The following is a 12,849-nucleotide window of genomic DNA, read 5'->3' on the forward strand; positions in this document are numbered from 1 at the left end:
TGGTAATTCCTTCCTTCCAAATCGGAAGCCTTGAAGGAGTATTTTTAAACTGGTTTGAGAAATTAACTGTGTAACGCAATGCATTGCAGAAAAGAGAGTCAGCAGTTCCTGCAGGCAGAAAGAAGATAAAGTGACTTAGATGATGCTTGGGGAATGGTCTTTAGAATGTGAGATGGTTTGACAGTGAAGGAGCTGTGAGAGCTTTTGGTTGTCTGGTTGCCTTTTGAAAAGAGCTGTCTATCCTGAGGTATTTTAGAATACACTGGGAGTTAAGAATAAATGTGTTCAGATGCTCAAGGGACTGCAGGCTGACTGGATGTTTTGAAGATGGGTAGAGTAGACAGTGTTGAATTTGAGTGGTGTGATTGTCAGCAGAGCTGTGCACAACTGAAGTTATGTTCAGATTAGGGAATTAGTTGTGGAAAAGCATGTACAGGGAATGACCACAGTCACTAGGGTTTATGTGTCTTGAGTGATGCTGGTGTCTCTAAGGGACAGGGTCCTGGGGTGATACTGTAATACAACACTGAATTGAAAGGTTCTGTGATGAGGACAGAGACGGAAAAAGATTGAATTGCTGGCAAAGCTTGCATAAGCAGTGGTAATAGAATATAAAACTTCTAGTCCTGATCAGATGTATCATCACCCCTTACACCTTTGGTATAAGATTAAAAATTGAACCACATAAACATATCAGAACATCTCTTATATGTAAAGAGAGGGAAATTGGTATTGAAGAATACTGGTAGTTATTAATCTTTTAATTTACTTAGGGAATGTACATGGAAACTGTTCAGAAATTTAGCACTGTCTAGGTAAGCCCCAGTAAAAATTGGGTAGGAGGTGGGGTGCTGGCAGAGCTGTCAACATGTATGCTAATGTCTCTTATCAGCTGGTACTGTGACGTAGCATATGCTTAGGGTCAGGGCTGCTGTGACATGAATGTATTACACATTATAGCAGATACCTATATGCAGTGTGAAGAGACCAGAATTTATGTGGAAAGTGTAGCTTCTTGTTTAGGCTACAAAATAAAAACAAATAGTAAATTTATAGACAAATAAAGGGAATAATGGAAGTAAGGAAGGACATAAGTGCAACTACGTAAATCTTGCTCTGCCTTTTTAAGAATGTTGCTGTTTTCATTTCTGGATCAATCTTCAGGCGCTCTCCTAGGTTAATGATCCAGTAAGTGAGTTAGTTCATTTTTGATGTTGATTATGGTGTAACATTATCTAAAAACCATTAACAAATATGATAATGGATCAGTAATTTTTTTGTTGCACATCTTGTTCAAGTTGCTTAGCTGTTGTGGGAAAAACTAAAGACTCAACTAAAAACTAAATAAGGAGAATTTCAGCAATTATGACCCTATTTTCAATAAATGTTAAAGCTCACACTGCTTTTGAGGGTTCAGACTGTAGCAGAAATCCTGTATACCCTCTACTGCATGGCAGAGATGAGATTCAAGATATACTTTTTAAAAATTTTTTATTTTAGATATGACAGTGACGGTTGGTGTCCACCTTTGCCGGTTCAGACCTACCTACATCAGGGCATGGAGGATGAGCTTGAAGAAGACGATGATCGTGTTCCCACACCTCCTGTCCGAGGAGTAGCTTCATCACCTGCGATCTCCTTTGGACAACAGTCAACTGCAACCCTCACGCCTTCTCCACGAGAGGAGATGCAGCCAATGCTTCAAGCCCACCTTGATGAATTAACAAGGGCTTACCAGTTTGATATAGCAAAGCAGACATGGTAATGTTTGAAGGGGACACCTGTGGTCTAGGAAATGAAAGCATGATAATAATTTATTCCTTGATGACATAAATATCAACTCTGTTCAACAACATTTCAGTAATGTTTCCAAAGCAGTAAAATAGAAGAAGAAATAGCAAAACTGTATCTACAGTGTGAAAGTCTTAAACATTAGTAGCTGCTTTTTAAACCATAATGCTTGGTACTATGTGAAATCTTGGCTAAAGATATGTAAAAATATTCTTCTGGAGTTTTACATATATTCAACTAAATTGTTAACACCCACCTACTGACAGCTTTTATGCAGCTCAGAGTACTCTGTGTTCAGGCTAGCAAAAGATTTTTTAGGATTTTTAAAAATATTGAGGTTCTAAATTACTGATTAAAAATAATGCTAGTCACTTGAAATAGAATATAGCAGCTTTTACCTTATGTCACATGAGAATGAAGCATTTGCATCTCTGACCATAGTTTGAAATACCATGAAGATTTCTGATTCATAGGGAAAAACACAGAAATGGCAGGAAGGAAGTTGTTAGTATTTACAAAATGGATCTAGCGTTTTAGAGAGCTTTATGCCTATTTAAAGGGAGAGCAAGCAAATACCACAGTAACATTTCCCCTGCAAAACAAACAGAAGCAATCTCTTCAGAGACTGAAAAAGAACTTGTCAACTGCACCAGGTTGGGGAAGCAGTGAAGGTCAGTTGCTTTCTGGATGGTCCCTAAGTGGCAGTTGTCCTTTTACAACTTCTCTATCCAGACAAAGCCTGCAAATCTCGGAGGAGAGGAGCAGAGCTAGTTACTGAATGGCGTGCTGCCAGCGGAGGAGCAGCCTTTCTTCCCTGGTAAATAAAGCCACAAAGTTATTCAGCTCGAGCTACCATAAATAGATCAGGCAGGTAGGCAGGCGGTGCCAAATCAAAGCCAGCTGTTTTCCCCAGACACTGTCAAAGCCTCGAGGCTTGTCTGCAATCTGCACGCAATCAACAGGGTACTTTGGTCCTGTTGCAGTGCCATGCTGCCAAGCACCGACCTCGGCCTGCCCGTGGGACAGACCCAAATCCCAGGCAGCAGCTAGACCTGGCCTGTTTAAGGTAGCTGATTTGTGAGCCAGCACACAGATGCATACCCTGTCTGCACAATCAGTTGCTGCTGCATTTTGCAGCTGTTACCCTTTCTATGCCTACAAACCATGGGTGCCAGTCTGGGAGCAGGTATCATAGTAGGAGTCTGTAGCAAAGCTTCACACAGCTGACAGGAAAGGTCTTGCTCCCTTTTGGAAAAATTAAAGTTGATTGGGAACTTTCATAATGTGTTTAGGAATACGCAGATTTTCACGTCACTGTTGTGTTAGGTCACAGTAATTGATCATGAAACTCTGGAAAAAAATATAGAGGAGATAATCTATTTTCATACTAGGACTTAAGAGGTATTGAGGGTTGCAAGTACAAATTATTTTTGCAGTAGTTGTGACATGGAATTGTTTAATGCTTTGATAATGCTTGCCTAGATACATGTCATGCTGTTCAGCGAATGCTGGTCAAAGTCACTGGAAAGTCCTTCATTGTTTTAAGTGGGAAGGAAGAGTTCTTAGTTTTCTTTTCACAAAGTTAACCTGTCCAGTGTAGGGGCAAGGGCAAACAAAACAAGGTGAGACCTGTCATGTAGGTTACTGTAGGAGTAATAGAAGAGAAATATAGAGACCAGACAACTGGAAATTTAAGAAAGAGCACATTAGAGATTACTGGAAAAGTACATAAGCATTATGGCCTAGATCCAGCAAATCACTTAAGTATATGCTTAACTAACTACAAGTACACGAAAAATTGACTTCAATTGTTCTATGACATGCCTAACATTAAGCATATACTTAAGTATTTTGCTTGATTGGGAGCTAATCACACTGTTTATTGAGGGTTAGTTAGATGGTAGTGCCCTTTAGCACAGTGTTTTGAACACTGCATAGCTAAGAACCTGATGTCCAGACAGGAAAGTACTCAGGAACTACTAATCAGAAGGAAGTTGTATATCAGAAGGGAAGCATTTGCTCTGCAAATAATCTTCAGAATAAGCAATAATTTAAAACCTACACCAAGGTGGAGAGAGATTCCACTGGTACATAACATTTACTGTGACATTCTCAGATCCAATAGAATTACGTTATGAAAAAGAAAAAGCTGTTTGAATAAAGAGAATTACTGCACTTATCAAGTGTAGGCAATAATACAGCACAAAGTTTTCATCAAAAATATATTAGAGCTAGGAAACCACAGGTGACAGTTGTAATTTTTTCTGTTATGCTGTCCAAGCAAGAGACCAGCAGAATCCTGGATCCCGTCCAGAGCGCTGCCAGCTTGAATCAGGTCACAGCACCTCATGTACAGCCACCCAAGGATTCCCACATGCCTAAGTCAGCAGTTTCATGCATGGTACATGCTCTTATGCTGAAGCCAGTCATGCCTGCATCCCCTGGCACAGCTTGCTGTGTACCTGTAGTGCTGTGGAGAGCATTGCATTGAAACCTGATGGTTGTTCTTTTCCTCTCTAGCCTCTAAGAGGCCACACAAATTAAATTCTGAGTCCTGTGCTTGCCTTTGGCCCTTTAACTATCCTGGCAGTGTTTTTATCTTTGTTTTGTTTTTTTTTTTTTTAATTCTGATTGCTGCATGCAGTAATTTCACACATGCATGCCCTAATACTGCTGCAATTAACTCAACTAACTACTGGGAATAAAGCAAACTAAAAAGGTCTCGCTAATAATGGATTCATTGAACTCTAAAATTTCTCTGTCCTACTGGTCATTTCCTTCTCTTTGGGTGAATTCTCCTTGAGGATACTGAGTCTGTTTAAGCAGGAGTGAAATTTAACTTTGGCTCAACATGTGATTTGCAAAGTGAAATATTGGATGAGACATATATGTTAGGTTGGGATTCAGAATTGTGCTTTTCCATGGGCTTCCTACTTGATATATATAGCCTCTGGGTGCATTGTTCCTCATCTGTAAAAGGACAATCTTGACCTTCCCCATCTTACAGTAGGAGAAGTGTATTTAAGACTGGAAAGTGTGTGGGTACTCTGGTACTAGAAGCTATGGTGAATAACTGAACTGACTTTTCTTGAATTTGACCTAACAAGAAGATTTTGTAAATCTACTTCAGGACTTATTGAAAGAATTATCTTCTATTGACCATGGGGTACAAAGCCGCAACCATTCTGATGACGTTTTCCTCTTTGTTCCTGTAGGCACATCCAAAGCAATACACAACCTCCTCAGGCTCCAGTTCCGCCCCTAGGATATGTATCTGGAAACCTTATTTCAGATTTGGAAACAGATGTTCCAGATGATGAGGATGATGAGGATGATATTGAAGAAGAAACTGTAGAAATCAGTAGGCCGCTAAGAGGTCTAGAGCATACTCCAGGCTCCAGTATGGACAATCTGGACAGCTCTGTGACAGGTAACCAAACACAGTTAACAGAGACACCAACTTGTTCCTAACAGTAAAATACATCATCAGTCAAACACTTTCTAAGTGAAAATTTATTCCACTCTATTTCTGTAACATTTAAAATGTGTTAATATTGAACACTAAAGTTAAAGAAGGATTTGAAAATACTTTGCTTTGCTGCAAAATGATAAGAAATTTCATGAATTTTAAAAAGCTTTAAAGACTTGAAAGAAAACTCAATTATATCCTAGCTTTCATGAAAAGTTCACTCTACTGAAGAAGCAAGCCAGTTACATAAAAAGGAGGGGGAAGACCTAGGCTTAGGAATATATATTTCATAAATCAGGAGCAGCATAAAAATGTTATCTTAAAGCACTTTTAGATATTTTGCTGGGTAAATGCTTTCACAGATGAACACAGGGAAGTTAAAAGACTTCAGAATAAGTGTAGTTAGATCAGCACAACATTTATTTGTAGAATAAATACATCATTTATGTAGGAAAATGTATATTTTGAACCTACTTTGTATTGCCGAATTTAGTAATTGTTCCCTTTCAGTGAAGATATTTAATTATTCTGACACTCCTTCCCTCACTGCTTCTTGCCCTTTGCATTGCCTTAGAAAGGTACAACAGGAATCATCAAAAGGGACCTAGAAAGGCATGCTAGACTAATGCACAGAGTCTGAAGGAATAAAATTGCTTTTGATGAAAAGTAGGCAACAAAAGACACTTTTTGAAAAGTACAGATTTTATATGGACATAATCTACTTTTTGTAAACATCAATATCTTTCCCGTTAGGTTGAACTTGGACCTCTATATGATGTACTGTATCCATAATGTACAGCTGTACTGGAGACCCAAATGTACATGGTTCCCAGAGCTCATAAAAGCTAGTGGGTGCTTCTTCAGTCTTTGGTCTCAGCGGAAAAACAGTGATTGTTAGTTGTAACTTAAGGGACACTTTGGAGACTTGCTCAGTACAATTTACTACCATAGTGCCACTGAATTTCATCTCATTGTTCTGGACCTACCTTTGAAATTCCAAGGATTTTGCACCCTTACTTAAACATTACTGTTCTGAAAACACTGCAGGAACAGTGATGGAGCATCAATACCTATAATTTTCTTCCTTTTCCCTTGTTGAATTAAATAGTTTGTAGCTTAATCCTACTTCCCAGGTTTTCCTTCACCCTAGGGCCAGACTGCTTGCCAATCTAATTAAGATTTAAGAATTGTATCTCAGCTGCTGTGATTTTTAAATCCAGATCCAACTGAAGGCTATAGAGTTAAAGTTTAAATCCTTGAATTGAGAAGGTTAACTTATTAGTGCATGAGTATGTTAAGTCACTTCGGTTGAATTTCTAGTGTAATCTCCTTCAGGCTATAATTCTGCATATTTCTGCATATCTCACTAATGGCTCAGAAGCCTTTCCATTAGGAAAGCAGTAAGGGTTTTGCACTGGTAATACGGAAATAAATAAAAAAAATCAGGTGGCTATATATTTTCCATTTGATGTGTATTAATATGTCAATGTTGATATATCTGTAAATCAGAAAATTAATGTTTTCCCCGTTTGCATTTTCACCTAATATTTTGGGCTACCCTGCCTAGTGCAAAGTAAGGAATAGCTGCATTTCTGTTCCAATTCATAGACTTCTGTGCTTATTACAATTTATCCTTTTATGAATAACATTCAAGCTTGTTCTAATTATTGGAGTGTTAAATATTTAATTATTGGAGTGTTAAAAAAATCCTGGTGTATTTTTCTGGAAGACATTGGTCAGATCTTGGTAATGTAGACTGGGAGTGCACTTAAGGTGATCCAAATGCACTCCTACTCGTTTTCACTACTATCTTGATGTGGCCTCATCCAGCTGAAAATTAAGGTTTTTCTCTTGTTTTTTCTTGTTTAATTACTATCTGGATCTGTTCCTTCATCTGATTCGCTGCATGGCAAGGTGTTTGCCAGTGCTACAGGAAGGGAATGTGCAGCTGGAAGGGAAGCAAACTGCCCCTATAGTGTATAGCCAACACTTAGATTGACTTAGGACAACTATGCAACTATAGCCTTACAAAAATACAGTCAACAGTGGTAGTCTAAATGATCTGTAAAATGGCAAACTCTCTGAATAAAAAAAAAAGCTACTTTTGTTTTTGTCAGTTACTGGGTAAAACCTTGATTTTCTGTGGGCTTTTTGGGGGGCTTTTTTCTAGGGGTGGAAGGAAATTGCTTATTATGCTTGGGCAAATTGTTTCAAAAGACAACTAATTTTTATGTATCTTTCTGTTAACTCTTCCAGACTGCATTTGCTGGTGTTTAAAAGGGTATATAAGAAATTTCATTCATTGTTTTAAGATGTTTCTCGTTCTTGAATTGAATTGCTTTTAGAATATTGTAGAACAAGTAATTGTTCATTCTTACTCTGAGGATACATAAGCTACTTCTTTCACAGGGCTTTTGGTGACTTAAACCAGCATTTTCCTAGGAATTTATATACCACATTTCCACTTCTTTAAACATCATATTAAAAACTGGAGGCACAAGAGTACAGATCATTCAGATCAAGCAATATCTCTGTTAATTTTGAACCATGCCCTATGAGTTCAGTGTATGTGAGAAATCTAAATTGATATCCCTTGGTCCAGATTTCGTCCGAACAGAATTGCTGTACAGTGAGCAGGGTGAGTTTCCTCACCCTGTACTACTTGCATGCCTCAGCAATGACTTGAAAATACCCACTCTCAGAGTGAAATGGTACTTTGTTCTTTATGGCTGAGTTGAGGCCGAGGTTTTCATGCAATGCCAAATGTGGAATTCTCTGAGGGGAAACACTGGCACTGTGTGAGCCGAGCTCAAACTGCTAAATTCTTCTGAAACCACAGTGTTGCTCCTTTAAACTGTTTAAAAGTCAGGTTGTCTTCCAGGCCCTTGAGTTTTAGTTACAGCTAACTGAAGATTCAGACAAGGGTTTAATCTGCACTATTAAGCTTTCCTCTTTGCAGGTGGCAGAGACATAATGTTGACATGTATAATAAAGTGAAAGAAAGGAGGCATGTACAGTAACTATATCTTAACATTTTCCAGATATTGCAAAGAAAACTCAGTGAGGGAGGTTTGTATTTGAATGTTTGTGAGATGAAATATGAAATTAAAGTCAAAGTTTTGCTTCATTCACAGCATGGTTTGTTAGGATACTGAGTTACTGATTCTGATTTAGGGGAAAAAAAAAAAAAAAGAACTGAAAAGCAGATGTAAAATTTCTGCTCACTTGACTTTCAATTCACAATTATTTAGGGTTATTTTTACTTTCAGAGGCACAATGAAATATGTTTTTTGTTCTGCTTATGTTTGCCTTTATTTTGAATTGCCATGCAGAGCTATGGCAAGAATGGTCAGGAAGAATCTTATATTATTCTACTTTAATAGACTTAATTAATTGCATATGATTACTGTATACAAAATTAATTTGCTTCTCACTGAAATCACTGAGAAAAACGCTAGGTTTTGTCAGATCAAAGTATTATGGTTTGGCAGTTTTCTTTGCCCTCTCCTTATCTTCTCTTCCCTCAGCACCACCAGTGAAGCTGGTACTGAGAGCTGTTACATCTTCAGTCCTGGTGCATTTTGACTGAGGGGAGAGATAAGAGATACACCCTTAACTAGCATGGAAAGTAGAATAAGCCCTTTTCTACCTAACTGATATGAACTGGTGTAAGTGGAGAGATACTCTTGTAAACAGAACCAGTGCAAATGGATAACATTTTTTTTTACTCAATAGTATTATACAGATCTGAAATTATAACCATCTCCTTACGTGGTATAGCTTGGCAAGAAAGAAAATCTCTTATTTGGCATGTTTTGGGCTTGATTAAAAGAATCACTGATCACTGTCTGTATGGTAAAAGTTGCTCATTCATTGTATCCGAGCACAAATGGAATAATTCCTGAAAATTACACAAAATCATTTTCATAAGCCATATTTTACCATGGCAGAGTTCAATGTTTATATTGATTTGCTTAGGGATACCTATAGCAAAAGATTCCATTTTATAAGCAGTTAGACAGATTGAATTTAATAGGAAGAATGTTTTTCATGGATTAAATACGTGTTCAGAAAATAGGAAACTGCTACTTTTTGTATCTCATAAAAATGGTAATGCAACAATTAGCAGGGTCATATTATAAAGCACAGACTTTACTCTAGCTTAATGGATCTAGGGATATGCATTCATCAGCACCGATGGATTTAGCATAAAACGACATGTAAATGAATTGATGACTGATCATAAATTAATTTTAGTGCTGAAGAAGTAATAGAGACACAGCAAGATGCCACTTTATCATAGTATTTTACTGCTCAGCAACATTTGAGCAACTACTTAATGTTCTGTGTGCATTTCTTTTCTAGCAGCTTGAATAAATTTGAGAAATTTTTATGCCTTTCAGCAATATGGAAACCAAAAAATCTAGAAAGATTGAAAATGCAAACACAAATAAATTTTGCTAAGTGACATAAATTCATTTTTCATTAAACGTTTATGAAGGGCATTAATTATGGTTGAACCCATAACGTGCTAAATATGTATGTATGATTTTTACCTCTATTGTTTAGGGTTTCCCACCCCAAAATAAAAATATTAAAACTTAAGAGTTTATACATTTAAAGATTTGGGCATTTATGGCCAAGTATAATGTAAAGTATAAGACCAGGTCTAGTTTTTGAAGTGTGATCATGTTTGTATTCTGCATTCAGCCCCTTCAAACCTGGTCATGGGTGGTGTCCCCCAGGGCTGGGTTTTTGGGCCACTCCTGTTTAACATCTCTATTGATGATCTGGACAAGGGGATCGAGTGCCCCCTCAGTCAGTTTGCAGATGACACCCAGTTGGGTGGGAGTGTTGATCTGCTTGAGGGTAGGGAGGCTCTGCAGAGAGACCTGGACAGGCTGGAGCCATGGGCTGAGCCCAACTGGAGGAGTTTCCATAAGGCCAAATGCCGGGGGCTGCCCTTGGGCCACAACAACCCCCAGCAGCGCTACAGGCTTGGGGAGGAGTGGCTGGAGAGCTGCCAGTCAGAGAGGGACCTGGGGGTGTTGATTGACAGCTGGCTGAACAGGAGCCAGCAGTGTGCCCAGGGGGCCAAGAAGGCCAATGGCATCCTGGCTTGTGTCAGCAATAGCGTGGCCAGCAGGGACAGGGAAGGGATCTGACCCCTGGACTCGGCACTGGTGAGGCCGCCCCTCGATTCCTGTGTTCAGTTTTGGGCCCCTCACTCCAAAAAGGACATTGAATGACTCGAGCGTGTCCAGAGAAGGGCAACGGAGCTGGTGCAGGGTCTGGAGCACAGGTCGTACGGGGAGCGGCTGAGGGAACTGGGGGGGTTTAGTCTGGATAAGAGGAGGCTGAGGGGAGACCTCATCGCTCTCTACAGCTACCTGAAAGGAGGCTGCAGAGACCTGGGGATGAGCCTCTTTAACCAAGTAATAAGTGACAGGACAAGAGGGAATGGCCTCAGCTGCAGCAGGGAAGGTTTAGACTGGATATTAGGAAGTATTTCTTTCCAGAAGGGGTTGTTGGGTGTTGGAATGGGCTGCCCAGGGAAGTGGTGGAGTCCCCATCCCTGGAGGTGTTTAAGAGTTGGGTCGACATAGCGCTGAGGGATATGGTGTAGTTGGGAACTGTCAGTGCTAGGTTAATGGTTGGACTGGATGATCTTCAAGGTCTTTTCCAATCTTGATGATTCTGTGATTCTATTATTCTCTCTTATTTTAATGGTAAGATTACTATTGCCCCTTTCATTCCACACTTCCACCAAAATCAGTGAACGTTCTTTCTCTGTAATCCTGACAGCAGTCAAATATATCCAAAAGAGGACTGTCTTTCTCCTGTACATCAGTCCCCAAGGCCTTCATCTGTACTTCACAAACCTAAGCAGTTTAGCCCTGTTTCATAAAAAAAAAAACCCTACAGAGGAGCAGGGGCTTTAATATTAGCATGTGCTTAATGGTCTTGTGAGGGAAAGCACATAACCATACACATACAAGTTCCAGTGACATCATTTGTTAACTTTAAGCATGCACAGAGAGTTTGGTACGTACAGAAAAGTATCTAATGGAGTTTTCAAAAGTGTTAGATTTGTTGTGAGCAGCTTTTACTTCACAAGTGCATTAGATTTTTTTTAAGGTAAAGCAAAAGTACATTTTTCAAAGAAAAATAGCATTTTTATTGCCTGCAAAATGCCACTAAAAGCAGTAGCATGCAGTCTACAAGAAGCTAGCACCTCTTTTCCTCTCACCTCTCCCTGAGAGCAAAGAAGCTTTCTGTTTGCATTAGCACCAAGAGATATTTTATAGAGCAAGAAAACAGAGTTCAACTTTTCACAGAGTTGATTTTGTTCTGCATAAAGCATTTACTGCTGCTGTCAGCAAGAGTAAAATTTACAGTTGCCAGAAAGCGTAAAAACTCAAATGTGCTTTTGGAAAACGCATAGTGAGCTGCATGTAAAGGAGACACTAAAAGCCTGTTTCATTCCATTTCAAAATGCACAGCTGATCTGAAAGGGATGTCAGCATCTCTTATTCTGTTTTTATTCAGAGGGAAACAAATGTGCATCTGATTTGGAAAAGAAGAGGCCAGTCGATGCCTTTAACAAGAAGTCACCATGTGTGCTATGTTAACGGAGCTACATGGTGACCTGAGATGCCCGGGCTGAGCTCCAGCACTCCCGTGCCTTCTGGGCAATGTCTGCACTTCTGGAGGGCAATGCAAGCTGGAGTTTTACAGCTGCAAGTTTTGGTGGGAAAAAAATGCTTATGCAGGGAAACTGAATAGCTCAGGAAGCAGTAGAAATGATGTAGAGATTTCACCTTTAGCTACCTGGTCACATACAGCTGCGGGTGCTGTATATGTCTCACGATAGCTTGCTGACCAGCAGTTATAAAGAGTTTTGCCTCTGCTTCCAGCAACCAAGAGTGTCACAGAATCATAGAATGGTTTGGGTTGGAAGGGACCTTTAAAGATGATCTAGTTCCAACCCCTCTGCAACATCCAGGGACACCTTCCACTAGACCAGGTTGTTAAAAGCCCCGTCCAACCTCACTTTGAACACTTCGAATAATGGAATATGCACAGCTTCTCTGGTCAACCTGTTCCAGTGCCTCACCACCCTCACTGTAAAAAAATTTCTTCCTTGTATACAATTTAAACCTAACCTCTTCCAGTTTAAAACCATTGCCCCTTGTCCGGTCACTATGGGCCTTGGTAAAAAGTCTTTCTCCATCTTTCTTATAAGCCCCCTTTATACATCGAAAGCCTGCAGTCAGGTCTCCCCAGAGCCTTCTCTTCTCCAGGCTGAACAACCCCAACTCTCTCAGCCTTTCTTCACAGGAGAGGTGTTCCAGCCCTCTGACCATTTCTGTTACCCTCATCTGAACCTGCTTTAACAGGTCTATGTCTTTTCTCGTGCTGAGGACCCCAGAACTAGATGCAGTACTCCAGTTGGGGTCATTGTTTGCTTTTGTTGTCAACTACTTTGACATCTCAGTAAAGCTCACATCCCTGTGAGAATTGAGCTACGCTTCCAGCCTGGCAGGCGGTCCCTCCTAACACAGCTGCTGGAGGAGGGGGGTGGGGGT

At 39.7% G+C, this 12,849-nt stretch overlaps 1 protein-coding gene across 11 annotated transcripts in view; it reads left to right on the top strand.

Annotated features, from left to right (window-relative positions):
- ROBO2 (roundabout guidance receptor 2) overlaps positions 1 to 12,849 on the top strand; it is a 1,105,399-nt gene that overhangs the window by 1,067,421 nt on the left and 25,129 nt on the right. For all 11 annotated transcript variants that reach the window (XM_026845322.1, XM_026845314.1, XM_026845338.1 and 8 more), the window contains 2 exons: positions 1,501 to 1,761; positions 5,007 to 5,221. In XM_026845322.1, coding sequence (XP_026701123.1) covers positions 1,501 to 1,761; positions 5,007 to 5,221 — 476 coding nt within the window. The remainder of the gene's footprint in view (positions 1 to 1,500; positions 1,762 to 5,006; positions 5,222 to 12,849) is intronic.

Source organism: Athene cunicularia, assembly GCF_003259725.1.
Source record: "Athene cunicularia isolate RWA chromosome 1 unlocalized genomic scaffold, athCun1 chr1_part1, whole genome shotgun sequence".
NCBI classification, from domain to species: Eukaryota; Metazoa; Chordata; class Aves; order Strigiformes; family Strigidae; genus Athene; species Athene cunicularia.